General features: G+C 42.6%; 1 protein-coding gene across 4 annotated transcripts in view; it reads right to left on the minus strand.

Annotated features, from left to right (window-relative positions):
- Positions 1-16,405, minus strand: part of KIAA1549L (KIAA1549 like) — a 139,399-nt gene that overhangs the window by 58,686 nt on the left and 64,308 nt on the right. For 2 of the 4 annotated variants that reach the window (XM_052811419.1, XM_052811418.1), the window contains exons 3-9: positions 13,152-13,298; positions 11,622-11,734; positions 9,898-10,117; positions 8,725-8,858; positions 6,193-6,355; positions 2,956-3,015; positions 1,223-1,374 (exon numbers count right to left, since the gene is read on the minus strand). In XM_052811419.1, coding sequence (XP_052667379.1) covers positions 1,223-1,374; positions 2,956-3,015; positions 6,193-6,355; positions 8,725-8,858; positions 9,898-10,117; positions 11,622-11,734; positions 13,152-13,298 — 989 coding nt within the window. Of the gene's footprint in view, positions 1-1,222; positions 1,375-2,955; positions 3,016-6,192; positions 6,356-8,724; positions 8,859-9,897; positions 10,118-11,621; positions 11,735-13,151; positions 13,767-16,405 lie in introns of all 4 variants that reach the window. The other 2 variants (XM_052811417.1, XM_052811416.1) reach the window with 1 other exon arrangement.

Raw genomic sequence — 16,405 nt, forward strand, 5'->3', positions numbered from 1 at the left:
AAAAAATTTTAAACATAATCCTAAGGTAAAATCCTATACTAAGAAAAGCATGCAGTAAAAAGGAGGAAAGGATCAAATGTTTGGACATTACAGTCCTCTGTAAAGAGGGAATTCTTAAAATCTCTCCTAATATTGATTATTATACTTTACTGGCACATTGCCGTTGAAAAATTCCCTCACATTTTATTTCTGTACTCATTATTTTTGATCCTAGGCCGACAATAAAGAGAACCATGCTCTTTCCATTTTATTCTGCAGAATACCGGCAGAATTTTTGCATTGTACCTCTGTCTTTCCTGAGAGTAGAGGAAGCGTCAAACACCTCTAATGATGAGAGGAAAAAGGAGTTTGGTGATTCTTCTCCATTATGTTATGGAATAAAATATGTCATGTTTTCATGGAAAATATTACAAAGTTTCACACTTTGGGCAAGTAAAAACCTGTTCCTTCTTTTAAATTCTTTCAGTGGGAAAACATACAGAATTTTGGGCAAACAAGAAAAGTAGTAATTTGGTTTTATATCTCACAACAAGCAATTCTTGAAAAACATCATGTAATTAAAAAAAAAAAGCAATAACTTGTCACGCAATTTTTGAAGACAGATCCTCTTTGAATCCCCTACAACTAGCATCAGTTCGCTAAATTAGTAAGAAACCAAAATATGATCATTTCAAAATACTGAATGGGAAATGTTGCTAAATGCAAGATGATTAATAAATTACTCAGGACTGAAATCTCTACTAAATAATGTAACCTGTGGCCACATGCTCTGATGACTGATCCTGTGTAAAGACTGTTTCATACTTTTTTTTTTTGAACAAAAAGAAAAAAGAAGTTCTAGCTTTATTGACTTACATAGGAAAGGAAGGCCTAGGAAACTTTTTTTTATGAACAAAAGCCTTGAATTCTTCATTAAGCTGAATACGAGACTTTATGCTAAAATACGTACTTTGTACCAATCCTCATAGCAACCAAAGAGAAAATATTTATTAACACTGATTAACTAATGATAAATTCTAGATGAGAGGCACGCAAACATGGCTGACTGCAGACAAAGAAACCCATGCATTTTGCACTCGCTGCTTTGATATTCATGAAAAAAGACAGGAAATCTCAACCCCGATGAACAACTTTTTTTTTTTTTACACAAATTGAGGCAGGACACATGCAAAGCCCTTTTTTTCAACACATATCTAGGCGCAACCGATGTCGCATTGACCACCTGCACAGTGTAGCTGCCCACAGTAGTGGCACGTTTGAATCGTCTTCCTTGCTGGTGGGACATCATAAACAGCGGAGCCAAACGCTGCTCCATTAATCTTGCAAAGCTCTGATTGTTCAGTCCCAGTAATGCAATATCAACCCCTTGAATAACTGTGGGAATGGAGAAAAATCACATATCAGCACACCTCACATGGGCAGACAAAGTAACACGTGGTCTGCAGGGCAGTTTGGGACAGGCATGTACTAACTAGCTTAGAGGAAAAATAGCTGGACACTGTTACACCCCCTCAGTAATTCCCAGTGGGGATATAACATGCTTCTGTTTCAGCCCCTGCACTGTTCTTCTTGGATAATGTCAACGATGTTTCAGAGAATAAAATCCTCCAAAAACATTCTTAGGCCTTCAGTTTACCAAAATGGCTGCAGGAAGCACCTAATATATGAACTTCAATGTAAAAAGCAAGTTAAAACCTATTTGAGAGCTGCCTGGTTTTACGCTTCTCGCCAGATGCTCCTGCTGTTGACTAAACCACAGTTTTTCATCTAGCAGTTTTGAAATCTGAAGTTAGGATTTTGTACAACTTGGTTTGAAACAAAATATCCGACGTTTGAGAGCACTGAAAGCTGAATAAACATTTCCTAAGTATAAATGAATGTAAAATTAAAAAGATATTGAATTTACATAAAGTTCAAAAAAGTGATACTGCATGCTAATTTAATTCATACATATGTATGATTTTTCAACAGTATTTAAAAAAATCTTTTGGGATCACCGTGATTTTTTTTGAAAACAGTATTTCCATTGTAATGTCAATAATACTCCATTGCAGTACGTGCACAAAGGCAAGAAATGGTGTATTGGGTTCATGGGCTCCTAATGGGAAGGGCTGTACCACTCCCTTCAGAGGACCATGATCTCTGCATAAATTTATTTTTTGTGTCAAAATTATGAATAGATATAACAGGTACCAAATCACACTGCTTTTGGAAGCAGAGTGTAGAATTTAATCTGTTTCATGTCAGGCTCCTTTTCTCTTGCTCTCCTGAGCATTAAACAACTCTGGGTACAGACACACTGATGAGAAAGGCTTTGGTATCTACTCACTCAAAGACGTCTGGGGGAAAGGGTCCCTTTTTTGCCCAGTTATCACTTCTGAAGTCAAAACAATTGCGAATGAGAATGTGATACCAGTGAAATGACTGTGTAAAACAAGTATCTTGAAGCCTAGTAGCATTCTCTGCACTGTCTTTTCCACCAACAGAAAGTTATGTGCTTAATGCTTCAGGTGAAAGATGCAAAAATTCCTGGACCCAGACAGTCAGCAAATCATAACAAATTTCCTTGGTTTAAAAGATCACCTTTCTTCCTGGGTTACGTCTAGAAGCCTCTCTTAATTTCAGATTTAAATTCAAGTCCAAGGGAGGGGGGGGGAAGCCTGTTTGTGTTTTAAAACTCTGAGAAGTTAATGCTGCTCTCAGAAGTGCTTAAATGAAAGTGGCATAAATTCTGAGGCGGGCGTTGGACACAGGAGACGTCTCTGTTCAAGATGACAAATCACAGTTATGCCCCAGAGTAATTGTAAATACATTTGCCCAGCTGAATGCAACAGGAAGGTTCAGTGGGCAGACACTTATTTTTGTGTAAAATGACTGCACCGATGCGTTTGTATAAACGAGCACTAAAAATTATTATCTGAAGTGCATGGAGGAGGGAAGGAGATTAAGAAGTACCTGTTATCACCCAGTAGTCTCTAGTTGACTCTGAGACATCAAGGTTTGGATACTCCAAAGCTTTAAAAATAAAAGTTGAAATTATGTCATAACATTCCAACATCCTACATGTTATATGACCCAAAACTGGTTAACCAGACAGTGATAAATAAAACTGAACTATGGTCCAGGAGGAGTTCTAGAGGCATAATTTTCAGGGTTACAATTTCTCTTCTGTCTGAAAAAGGACATCAAGTGTAAACAGTACAAGCACTGCCCTACAAAGTAGAACATACATCTTCTGTTGCCAAAATACTGGCTGGTACAGGATTGCCCATTACTAAAAGTGATAGGGAATACGGATGTGCCTATGTTATATACATTTCTGCTGCTTTCTCTCTGTGAGTAATCCCCTGGGGGAAACAAGATTAGATTCTATGATGATTCTGTGATTTAATCCTTACTTAATCCAGACCACAATTTTAACCTAAAAGAATATTAAAATAAACCAGGATCAGATTCCACCAATCACAGAGTGCAGTTCCACATGAATTACAAACGAGACTAACGAAACTGTGAACATGCCTTAGAGTGTGGTACTCACTCTCTCACTCTGCACCATTTAAGGTACTATTACCATATGCGTTTACATCTGTGAGAAACTGATGTTTGCCGTTTTGATGCCTTTTGTTAGCTTTTCCATCTCCAAAGTGCATTAGACTGTAAAATCCAATATGCTGCTAATTCATTATACAGCTCAGCATTTTTGCAATAGATTTATGCAACACGGAAAGCATTAATACTTGGAACTTAATTCAGAAAATATCCACGCTTTGCATGTTGATACACTGCTATTGAGTTACCTGATTTTTAAACTTCAGTGGCTTGAAACAGTAAACATTGTAAAGGATCTGATTACGCACAGTAACTGCTTTTGAGGAGGGATTTCACAGCGTGTCCCGAGCTGTGCATTTCCATGACAGACTGCGAAGGCTCTGGAGGAGCCGCCGGAGCCTACTGGGAAATAACACGCTCTGAGAACAGCCGCAATATTTGTTTGATAAACTGAAACTACACTGCCACATGAATAAGCATCAAACACTTTTCAAAGTAAACATTTTCACAAGACACGCTATCAGTCTGAAGCCATAAACACTATGCGCGCATTAAGTTCATGAGTTTGCAGTATACCTGCTGTGCTGGGAATAAAACCAAGAGCTCCAAAATGAAATATAAGCCATTAGTTGTTAAAGGAGCACTAGCTAAAGACTTTATCGGGTCAGTTCATCATGTGCAGGGATCGGCAGAGAACTGCAATACCTCATGAGACTCTTACTGCATGACAAATGGCTTTCACAGCTCCTGACTACCAAGCATACCCCTGTATTGCCTTTGTGGGAAGCACCATAATCCTTTTCCTATGCAACAGGCCTATTTTGGAGGTCAAACACTTGAACTGAGCGCAGCCATCATCAAAACTTCCTCGGGCTTTCTCCTTGTGCTCCTGGGTACCCCGTGGAGACAAGTCCTGCCCGCAGGGCGCTATTTGGACAGGCTCACCCACCAGCCACAACAAGGCAGCAGCCTGTCTCACGATGAATGGTCTACATCCCTTTCTAGGTCCCCAAGCACACCCTTTGTCGACAGCCTCCCTCCACCTCCCCTTCCCTGTGGAAAGACTTGCTGGAAACACAAGCCTACCCTGAGACGCGTCTCTTACCCTGTGAATGGAAAGTCTGACTCAAAAGCGCACCAGCGCAGTGCAAGAACTCATCATTGGGCAGTTTCACCTATTTGTTTGCAAATACCTGATTTAGGTAAGTAACGCCTCAAGAATAACATATGCTCCTTCTTTTTCAAGGATTCGCACAATCACCGGACTTAGCTGTGATTCCTGACTGCCTCGCACCTGAGAGTGACCACTTACCCCACAGACAGCAGAGTGCTCGTTGCGCAAGTAACTGATGAAGAATTGCACAAGATAATTACTCTGCGGTTGGGCTGTCAGCAAATAAAATGGACTGACAAAAAAAGGGAACTTGTGTTTTCCCCAGTGCCTGCTTTCCAGCAGCCTGGTTCTTCGAATCAGAAAATGAACAAGCACCTTAATAATGTTACCTAAAGCTAGGAAGCCACTCGGTTCAGTGTTCTGATCATAAAGACATATTCAGCTCTATCCTTACGTGCCCAATTATTTCAATACTTGTGAAATGAAAAATTACAAACTACTCCATCACTGGTTTAGCCTTAGCAGTGAGTTTGATAGCTACCAGAAGCTTAAGCAGATCTTTAGTGGTATTTGAGCACAGTATTTCAAATTTAACAAGCATCTTGAAGATTTACACACAGTGAGGTCAGCCTAGACCTGCTCTTCCTTAAGCAGGGTCCAGTACCATTCACTGACGTACCCGGCATGTCCCTGTCTCCTCTCGCTTCCAGTGAACACTGATTTCCTCCAGTGAACGGATAACCCGGCTCTACAGTGAGCTTAATTTCACACACCAAGTTTAACAAGCAGATTAAACAGAAATCCCCATAATCAAATGTCTTGTCCCTTTATTCATTTTAGGGAGATTAGCATGCAGACTCAGAGAGCATATATGCCACAGAGGCTGCCCAGACACACAACTTTCTCTGGCTCTCTGTACCTCTGACTCTTCGTAACAATTGAAATGCAAGCAAATTATTGATGCTAAAGTGCTTAGACCACATTTTAAACTGAGGATGAAGTTCAGCAAATACACCAACAACTTTTTAAATGGAGAAGCGTAGACAGAGCTCACCCACTACCCAAACACACACTCAAAGCGTGCTACCCAGCCCTGCCACTGCAGCAAGCACCGGGGGCCGAGGCTTCCACTGAAGTAGGCTGAAGATGAACTTCATGTGCTGCGCTAAGTTTTCCTGAAATGGAGAATTGGGGACATTCTGTGTTGTGTTTTATATAAAACTACAATTTTATTTTGTTTGGAACCTGACACAGGCATTTTTTTTTAATTAATGACAGCATACATGTGGTTTTCTTAATTATCTGCCAGTGTTTCTAGCAGCCAAAGTAAACACTGAACGCAGAACCCCTCCCACCTAATCCCCCCTCTTCTTTTTTTTTTTTTAAAAAACCAAAAAACCAGTTTAAAAAGTAGGCAGCAAAAACACCTACAGTCTGTGGGCTTGACAACAAAGCTCATGGTGTTTGCAAAGCAAAAGCCCGACGCTGGCTAATCTTAAGGAGCTATGCGCTGGGAAGTGCATACTTACATTCTGCAATGGTAAGAGGTGGGTAGGTTAGGTAGAAACCCACCAGCTCAGCTGACAGCTGATTAAGAAGGTTGCTGGAAATAGTGCCATTTAGAGTTGTGCTTTGATTGTTCACTACATAAAACAGAGTGACAGCTTGGGAGACATTGGAGGTGTTCAAAATCTGAAACAGAGGTAAAGAAATAATGTGCAGCTGCGCTTCAGCTCAGTTAAAAAAAAAAAACCACCAAACCAGTGCAAACAAACTGGGGAAACATTAACTTGAACAATGAATTAGATACAGCTCACTCAACATGATTGTGTAAAACTTCACTTGTGTGATACTTTAATTCCTACTTTAGCACATGCAGAGTTACTGGAGGACAGCAGCAGGCAGAAAAGGTGCAGTCAGGACTGAAAATACTTCTGTTTTTACCAGGAAATGTGCGATGAGGAAGAGGATGCTTATCAGAAAAAATGTTCAGTGTTTGATGCAAAGGAATTAGGCCTGTATGTCTTGCTCTCTTTGCTGTCTCCCTAGTGCAGTTATCTAGACCTACACCTTTTCCATGTGAAATAAAGGGATATCCTGTCTCTTCCATTCCTAGCATCATCTGATTACCTGCTCTCCTCCCCACTTTAGCTCTATGCCAGTTTCTTCCTGAGCCCAAATCTGATGACTGTGTTTAAGGACCAATTCTATTCAGTGAGTACTGGATCAGATCCTCAAACACCAGTGTTATGCAGGAAGCAAACAGGCAAAGGTGGGGCAGAAATGGAAAAAACAGGTTTTCTCAGAAAATGTATGCCCTAGGATGTTTTTTGGCTACTGATACTGTAGGTAGGGCTGACAGCATTCAGCATTCATTAATGTTATTTAAATACCCCATTTTTATGATTCGGATCACTAAGTAAAAACATAAACCATGGTATAATAAAAGCATCAGAAGAAGAGTTCAAGGTCAGACCAAAGGTCTGCCTAGCCGACGTCCACTTGCAAATGGCTGGGAACATCTGCTCATGGTTGGAGAACAAGCACAGAGCAAGAGGAGAGGACTCTTTTCTGCAGTGTAAGGTTAGCCCACAGCTATGGTCTCAGCCATAAATCATATGCTTGGGTTTAAAAAGGGTTGATGACTTATTATTCTATATGTTTGGCCAATTGTTTTTTATAACTTCCATACTCTTTCTCCAGTTACATCTGGACATCTTCGAGATCTTATTACCCACTGCGTGAAAGGATTCTTCTTTTTTTTAAACCTGAGTAGTTCTGTTATGGGAAACTCCAGATGATCACTCCTGATTCATTACACCACTCATGGTTGGAAAACCATGGCCAATTTAATTTATCCTTGCATGGAAGTTGTTTCATGCCTTTTACCCATCTTGCTGCCCTTCCCTCTACTCTTGTAGTGCAGCAACACCTTTTCTGAATCAGCTCCATCTGCTCCAGAACTGTTCCTCAGTTTGTAGATAATCTAAAACCTTTGTACTATTTTCTGTTGCACTTAGTCCTTTACATGGTACTGGAATAATTTCAGAAAAATTTATGTTGAAGATCACACCCTTGAGCCTCTTACTTCCCAGTTTAAATCTTGCCTCCAAGGCCTCCATCCTATTGCTTCCTAAATTGGCAATACCCACAAAAACCACAACTACTGCCGCCTTCTAGAGCTCTTTACAAAATTGCCTAGGTGCTTTGTGAGATCCGCCACTTCTGGCGTGAGCAAATTAGACACCATGAAGTTCCCCTCAGCATCACGGGTCCAGCTATTGAAAAGCTTGATAATCACTTTACCCACTGCAGGAGGTAATCTCTTGCCATACACTTTTGTGCCTCTCTGAGCTCCTCCGGTTTGAACACAAGCTCACAAGAAACAGTACCAAAGTACTAAGCAGAGCTCTGATGACCAATTTTCTCCTTCTGGTAAGCTACATACAAACTATTCCAAGGAGCACAAGTCCATACACAGAGTTTTATCGTAAGTCAAATACATATCATAGTATCACCCAGAGGATAATTTATTTATTCCTTAAGTATGGCACAGAGCATAAGGGTGTTGGCCCACTGTACATATAAAGGTCTGAAAAAATCAGTCCTTTAATAGTGAATTTGGGTCTGCGTGTATGGAACTGGAATGCACACACAAAAAAAGAAGGAAATATATTCCATTAGTTCAGATCTTACAAACAGCTACGCGTGTCACTATCTATATACCCAAATAGCCTCACTGAAAGCAACTAATGTATCAGAATAACATAGTCAGTAAAAATATAAATTTGGAAGAATATTTTTATATATTTATTTGAATTTCACTTAAATAATTTAACCGCAAACAGTAAAACTCAAATTCATGAAAATAACAGTAACAGTCTTCTATAAATCACGCATTTATAAGTCATCCTGCAATACATAAAACAATTCCGACGAAAGCATAAACTTACTTCCTTAGTGGCTATCAAAGGCGTTATGTTGAAATACAAGCATACAAATAGCAAAGAATAACCCAGAGAGTTTGGCAACAGATGCTGGCAAAGCACGCAACGCCGTACCTGAACTGTTAAGTTGTTGCTGGTGTTTAAGACCTTTCTTTCAGCATCCTGAAATGCTCTCTGTAACCGTTGCTCCATGGTCTGAACAAACTTGCATGACTGGATATTGTCTGTTTGACCCACAAACTGCAGCTCTGGAAAAGGAACAATGTATTTGTATGTGGACAAAATATTCGTGGTTGCATAACTCCTGTAATGCCTGGCAGCAAAATGATCAATTTACAAATTAAGCAGGTGAAAAAAATGCCACGTACGATCAGTTTATGTCACTCAAGCACTGCACTGAACTAGCCTTAACTAAGACAAAATGTAAGAATTAAATTGCATTATTAGAGCTGATCCTCTCCACAAACAAATGGAGATTGTTTCTGCAGTGATATGTAAGATGGCAAGACCAGTTCACTGTACATACGCTTACTCAGAGCCAGGCAGTAAGTGAAATCATTCCAAAACACACGTTATTCTCTTCAATCTTGTAGGTCATTTGCTCTCGCAAGACATAATCAATCATAATATTGATTCTCATTCTGTTTGTGGTAGGAAAAATGTACTTAACTGGCTAATTGCAAAAAGTCTGTGGATATAAATATGTAAGCACACACATAAGAAATCTTTTTACAATTGAATACGTTGTTTTACAGCACACTGCCCTCTTGTAGCTTATGCTGTTCTGCTGCACTGCAACGGCTCTGCACTGATGCTTGCTACAGTACAGAGGGGTTAAACAGCGACCCTGGCTCAGACAGCTGGGACCCAGCTCAGATCCGATGGGTCCAGCCAGAACAAGATGTATATACATCATATAGTCACGTTTCTCATCGGGTCTCCTCAAAAGAAACACACGGGTTACTGCACAGCCCGTCAATTAAAGTCCATTTAATCAAACGCCAAGTCTTAGCCAAGCATATTGCTGCCACTCCTCCCTAACGCCACGCCACCTCATTTCCCGGCAGCGCCAACAGAGGGGACGGCACAGCACCACGGCGGACAAACACGCACGCGGGCTCTCCCGCTTCTGCCAGGAGCATCGGCACGTGAAACCGCAGCAGAGCTTGTCCTCGCTGCTGCGTCGCTGCCCCAGAGAGGGCAAAGGGGAGGAGGAGAATCGTCCCCGTGCGCTGAACCCTTAACACACGCACGACCCCGGGCGCCGGCGGGCAGGACCTGGCTCACCTGTTTTCAGCTGGAAGTGGTACGCGGGAAGGGGCTTCCACGGCACGGCCAGGGCCGCCACCGACTGGAGATGTGGGACGTGCTGCTTTATGTCCGCTGTGGCGTTGCTAATGCCGTACGCGAGAAGCCTTTCAATTACAGCAGCTGGCATAAAAACCAGTCTGCCCCGTGTAACGTAGTAACCGACTGTTACGTTATTCGATTGCTCCAGGATTTCAACCTAAAACACACAGGGAAACATTTTGTTGCTGTTGTTTGCGGTTCAACCACTATTTGATGGGATTTCTCATCCCGAATATAGCTCGCTTGCAGAGTTTTTATCCTGTAATCCCCTATAAACCCTACAGGATCAGTTAGTGTCATATCAGACGTAGTATTAGCAGAATTGCTCAGGGAGCTTTAGACCCAGCCCATGCAAAATGTGCTCTGAATTGAAGCAGTGCAGTATTGCTACCACAGCTCACATATACCTCTAATTTAGGCTGGGGCTTCATTCACGTATAGCTCCTGGGACATTTTACTTATGAATGTGAAAATACAGAGAATCCAGAGAACTTCCAGCTCCCACTTCATACCTGAATTTCACTGACTTTGTGCATGTGTCTCTCATTGCACGTTTGGAGACAGATTTTTGAAAGATAGAAGTTTCCAATATTTGATTCTTCAACCTCAACTGTCTCTTCTATATTATTTTCCTACACTGTCCCAGCTGGTTAAGCTATCACCTATATGAGCAGAAATGACAAACCACAAGAATGAACACACTAAGTCAAAATAGGAGTTGAGTTTGCCTCGAAATTCTGTATTATTTTCCAAAAAGTTTAAGCCTTGGAACTGGTCCTCCACGCTAAGTTTTAGCTGGTTTCCTCTGTTAGAAAAAGGCAGCTTCTCTCAGGTTTACAAGAAGGTGGGGGACTAAACCTGACAGTTTTCATTGCTGCTGCTGAGTCTCAGAAATATACAATTCCCAAACCAACTAACATCACCCAAACTTGCAGCAATAGAGCGTGGGGACAAAAGTCAACCTTACGCCCTCTATTTTGAGCAAAAATACTTTTTTCCTTCCCAGTGGCTTGGTGAGTATAACACATAACAGCCTTGGACTCAGCCCAAACCCCTGCCTAAGTGCACGGGAACCCACGTTGCAGAGAAGAGTGCCCCAGCAATCCACCTAAACCTGCTCTTACATGCAGCAATACAGAGGTTCATGCAATTTAGCTGCGAAGTGATGAACACAACTCCCTCATTTCTTTTCAATAAAATGTGCTTTCTCCCTGCTCGGGATTTTCGTCCCTGTGGAACCGCGCTTGTCAGGTACTGGGTTTTCAAACCGGGGAGCGGACTGACAGCCGTGACACCCTATTTACCAGCCCTGCTCTTGCAATTTATCCAGGCTGACCACAGCAGCACTTGGCTGATTGCGAACAGGAGTCATTCCTGAGCTGCAGGGGGAGGAGGAAACTGCTGTCGGTAGTCGTTTCCCAGAACACACCAAAAAGAAATTTGCATTTCTCCCTTCTACTTCATCAAATCAAGTGGTAAAAGCTTTGGAGAGGTCCTTACATTTTTAGAGCCCAGAGCGGGCGCCACCTATGCCTGTTTTCCATAGGAAAAGCTCGGTGCTCCCCTCCAAGAGGCTTCCTGCATCCAGAGACACCACTGGAGCTGCAGCCAGCTGGGAATCTCTTGGTGGGAGATCATGCAGGCAAGCCAAGCACGCTTACCTGAGCACTGACGTTTTGGTTGAACGCTTGTCTCAGCACTTGGTTGAGCCCTTTTCTCACACTCTCCTTGAAGGGATTGCTGATCAGCATCCTCCTTGTGTTCAGAAACAGAACTGTGGAACAACAAAAGCCGCATGTTGGTTTGAGACATTACTATGCTACTGTTTGCTCTTTTTGTTTTACGTTGGGCTAGCTGGGTGGAGATCATCAAAGCAGCTAGGATTTGCAGCAGTTCCAAAAGCAGCATGAACTGCAGGGGCTCAGCAGTGTCCCCGAGTTCCCTATTCATCCCAGGGCAATAGCCCATTGTTTCCAGAGTGAGGTCTAACAAATGCAATTTCTTTAGCAACAACAACAAGTCTTTGCCACGCTGCCTTTCCGAGTGAGGTATGACGCCACTCGATTGCCTGCGGACAGACTGGTGCAGCATTCCCAGGGGACTCAGCTGGTGCTGCACAGGCAGGCCTATGTAAAGGATGTGTGCTTCATACCTTCATGGCCAGAGTTAAATAAACAAAGAAATGTGTTACTTCACTGCTACAATTATTTTCCATTTAGGAAGTGTCTGTACACTTTCTTTATTAACATGATCACTAGCTTTTTCTTTTTCTCTTATAATTTGCAGAAAGAGTTTTATAGCTGCACTTAAGTACTTTCAATCATATACTATGTACAAGCTACTTGTATCTTTAGAAATAGTTGTTGTACTCATCATGCTACTGATACACATATTCAGCAGCTACTGAACACACGTTAGGTCCAAAAGCTGCTTATTTCATTGTCCCCAGTATCAGTCAGGTCTATACAAGGTCATAAACCCTTTTATGTAGCTATTCTTCTTTGCTGAGATCTCCAAGATACACTCATCTTCTGGTGCTGTGCTGTGCTACCATAAGGAGTCTGTGTGAAGCCTGGGCAAGGGCCCTCTCCAGACCCCTTTAGTTTAGAGTTCTTACAGCTAAGAAAAAGCTGTCCGTGAAAAAACAGCTAAAGTGGTACTGTTCACATAGAAAGCTCAAAATCCTCCCATTTTGAAGCATGCAACTCTAAATACTAGACATTATTTTCAAATGAATCTTTGATAGAATTAGATGTTCATATAAAACCAGAATTAGGTGTCCCTATGCAAACAGGGCCGAAGACTGAGGTAGGTTACTGCACTGTCGTCTTCAGTAGAACAGACTCCTTACTGCAAAGCAGAGACCAAACCATCACGTCGTACGGTGTTGTCCCTCCGCATCGGTGGTTCTGCTAGAACCCTGCAGTGACCCACTGAACTTCAGAGCACCCGCTCTCGCTACTTCATTTAACACATCCATTGTAAAACCCAAGCTACATATAAAGCCAATGCCATTCCTATCTAGCCCCCCTGCTTTTATCGGTCTGGTTTGTCAGGGCCGCAGCCTCATCCCCAGATTAATCGCTAATGCCCCCACATTCTTTGCCACTTGAGTGTATTTCCCACTCCTCACCAGTTAGCCCCTCATAGACAAGCGAGGTCCTTTCGGCAAATTCAGCGGCCCCACGTACCTGTTTTAACCATAAGGTTCCTGGAGAGCCGGCAATCCAGGGGAGGAGCTGCTGTCATGTTAGCGAAAGCGGCTGCTGCTGTGGTTTCGGGAGGAGCAGAGATGTTTTCCACTGGAGTAGGGGGAAGCCTAGTTGTTTTCGCTGATGCTGTAATAGATGTCAAAGCTGCTGTAATTGTCAGTGGATACGGGGTTGACGTTTTGGTGATTTCTGAGCTTGGGAACTTCTGGGTGTCAGTTACTGTTGTTTCTATCTGCCTTGGTACATGTGCTGTGGGTGCAAGTGTGGAAGCTGTGACCGTGCTGCTTTTAGGGGTTATGGGCATAGCTGTCATGTCCAGGGGTGATGCAGTTGTGTTTCTTGTTGCAAAAGGGAAATCTGTACGTGTTCCTACTGAGCTTAGATCCGATGTCAAGTTTGTGGCAGTGTTATTTTTTGTTAGTGTCAGTATTGGTGTGCTTAAAGCCATCACAGATGGCAAAGGTGTGTTTTCAGTGCCTAGAGAAAAGAAGGAAGAAGCTGGCACTGGTGAAGCTGGAGATGATTTTCTTGTTAGTGGTTTTGCTTCTGAAGTTCCTACTGTAGGTATTGCACCAGAAGATACTCCAGATAACACTGTAATGACAGAATGGGTAAAGTTGGTTGTTGACATAAAAGGAGAAGTTAGTTGTGTTGGTGATGTATGGACAGAAGTTATGATGACTGACTGCGGAGCACTGGTGGTAGGGGTTTGCAATGGGATGCCCTTGGTAGCTTTATTAGATGTATTACTGGGAACTAGACTACGTCTTGTAGCACTTGTGTCCCACTCCTCCACACTAAATGTAGCTGGATTTTTATCAGCTGTAACCAAATAACCAGAGGACTCTAATTGGTTATCTGCAAATTCTGGCAAATTTCCAGAACCGATGTCATCTTCTGTAATAAAACTCTGCAAGGGAGTTGAGCTAGAAGGCTTCATTACGGGAGAGGTGTACTCGGTTGGCAGTATGCTGTGGATGGCACTGTTTTCATCGCTGGCTGAAAGAGTCAAGTTGTCAGTGAGCTGAAAAGCCAACGCTGGTGTTGTGCCTAAGGTTTTTGTCAGTAAAGTAATCTTTCCAGCATCAGTTGTTTGTGATTCTAAAGAGCTAGGGAAAGCACCTGTATGATTAACAGAAGGCACATGTAAAGGGAGAGGTGCTTCATAGTGTATACTGATATTAATGTCTCCAACAGTAAAGAAATTAGCAACATTTTCAGCTGTGCTTCCATGCTTTTTTTGCAGGGGGTCAGGCACTGTCAAAGTGATAGCAAGGGATGAATACTGAGCAGGAGATGTTTTCAGTGCAAATGCATCTACATCAAATGCTGCAAAACTAGTCGACTTCATTCCAGTGAAGGGCGAATTTGAAACATTTTGACTAGAGTTTGCATGTGTATAGTTTGCTGAAGGGGTGGAGAAGAGTGCCTGCTTATTTGTATTACTTTTCTTTTGCAGACTTGAAACTACTGAGTATGGTGCATTGTACTCGGTTTCCAATGGAGAAGTACTTGGAGGAACTTCTCTTATTGCCATTCTGACTGACATTTTTACCGAAGGAATACTAATGCCAGCTGAAGACAGCAATGCTGTCTTGGTCACCGTAGAAGCCGAAGTTGCGACTTCAGGAGAGCTGACAAGATCTAAATTGCCTTCAGCGTCTGCATTAGAAATCCTGGAAAAGCTGGAGCCCTGGCTGTCCATCACCGTTGTCACGGAAACGAGCGATGGCAGCGTACCCCACGCTGGAGGCACGACAGAGGCGAGTAGCTTTCTATCAACCACACGTGAAGTCTGATCAGAAGTAAAATGATTTAAAGCTCTTGGAGGTGAATACTCTGCATGTGGGGTCACAACAGTGGGTACTCTCATATTTCTGTCTTCATTTGCGGTTACATCTGGACTTTCTGCATCTCCAGGTGGAAGATGTTCAGTCACAAAGATATCAGTAGCAGTTGTATTTGTGATAGGTTCAGGTTTTGAAAGGCCTGTAGTGGAAGTAATTAACGGCACTGCAGCTAGATCAGGACTAGTCATGGCTGTTTCCAAAACAGTGCCTAGTATCTTTGATCCTTTAGGGAGTTTACTGGTTTGGATATCTGGAGAAACTTTGGAGAGCTGAGATCCATAAGGCAGAACAGTATTAGCATTAAAATTCATGGATGTCTTTGCTGTCACCCCTCTTGTGAAAAGCTGTCGAGCTGTTCTTGCCACGGGAAAGCCATCAGAAGTTGGGAGAGTACGTGCGGCAGCAGTTGGCGATTGCGTGCTGTTTGCCAGATAAGCTCCCTCAGTCAGGTCTTGTGCAAAAGTCTGATTCAGAGCCACCACCGAGCGCTGCGAGGAAACAGTCAGAGGGATTTGCAAAATATCCTCATCAGCTGCTGCTGCACTGGGACTGTTTCTGCGTGTTATCCTAGTAAAGGTGTCATTTGTCTCAGTTAGCAAGGGAGACCTGGTGCTTGTTGAAGAGGAGCGTGTTGCATTGCTAAAGAGAAAATCTGTTTCGCTTCTAAATGCTCGTACTGGCAGCACTGCATTGCGAGCATGCTTTGCATCTGGAATAAGTAATTTTGGCAATGAAAGGGAAGACGTGCTCTCTGTTGAGCTGGAGACATCAGCTAGGCTCTCAGAAGCTGATGACAAGAAAGGTGCAGTGGTAGAGCCTGTAGTGCAATTAGTCAGGGCTGTGGAATACTGAGGATGACTCGTTGGGGGTATTAGATGTGAAGTACCCACAGGATGGAAGACTGATGTAGGAACCTCTGATTTATCCTGAAAAACTGGCGATGACAGAAGAGTGATATCACTGTTCCTGTCAGTCAGTGTTGCCTTAAATGGCTGACTGTTTGGTTTTACTCCGGTGGAAGATACATTATACATACTCTCATTAGGAAACTGTGACAGGCTTCTGGAAGTTACTGGCAGGGAAGACTGATATGTTTTTGACACAGGAATATCAGAGTATAGAGACAAAAAAGAGGTCCTTTCTGAAGGAGACCCTTTTCCCACTATTTCTGTGAAATGCACTGCTGTCGATCCAAAGAGATTGAAAGGCATGGTAGCCGTAAACAACTCGGGACCCTTTCTGTGATTCACCGTACTGGAATGTACTACAGTGACCGTGCTTAGAGGACTATTTCTGCTTTCACTAACCTGTGAGCTGGCTGAATCTGTGTTGAAGAAACCTTCAGGATCTGCAGACAAAGGCACTTTGATGGGCAGTACAGCT

The sequence above is a fragment of the Harpia harpyja genome, chromosome 16 (genome assembly GCF_026419915.1).
Source record: "Harpia harpyja isolate bHarHar1 chromosome 16, bHarHar1 primary haplotype, whole genome shotgun sequence".
NCBI lineage: Eukaryota > Metazoa > Chordata > Aves > Accipitriformes > Accipitridae > Harpia > Harpia harpyja.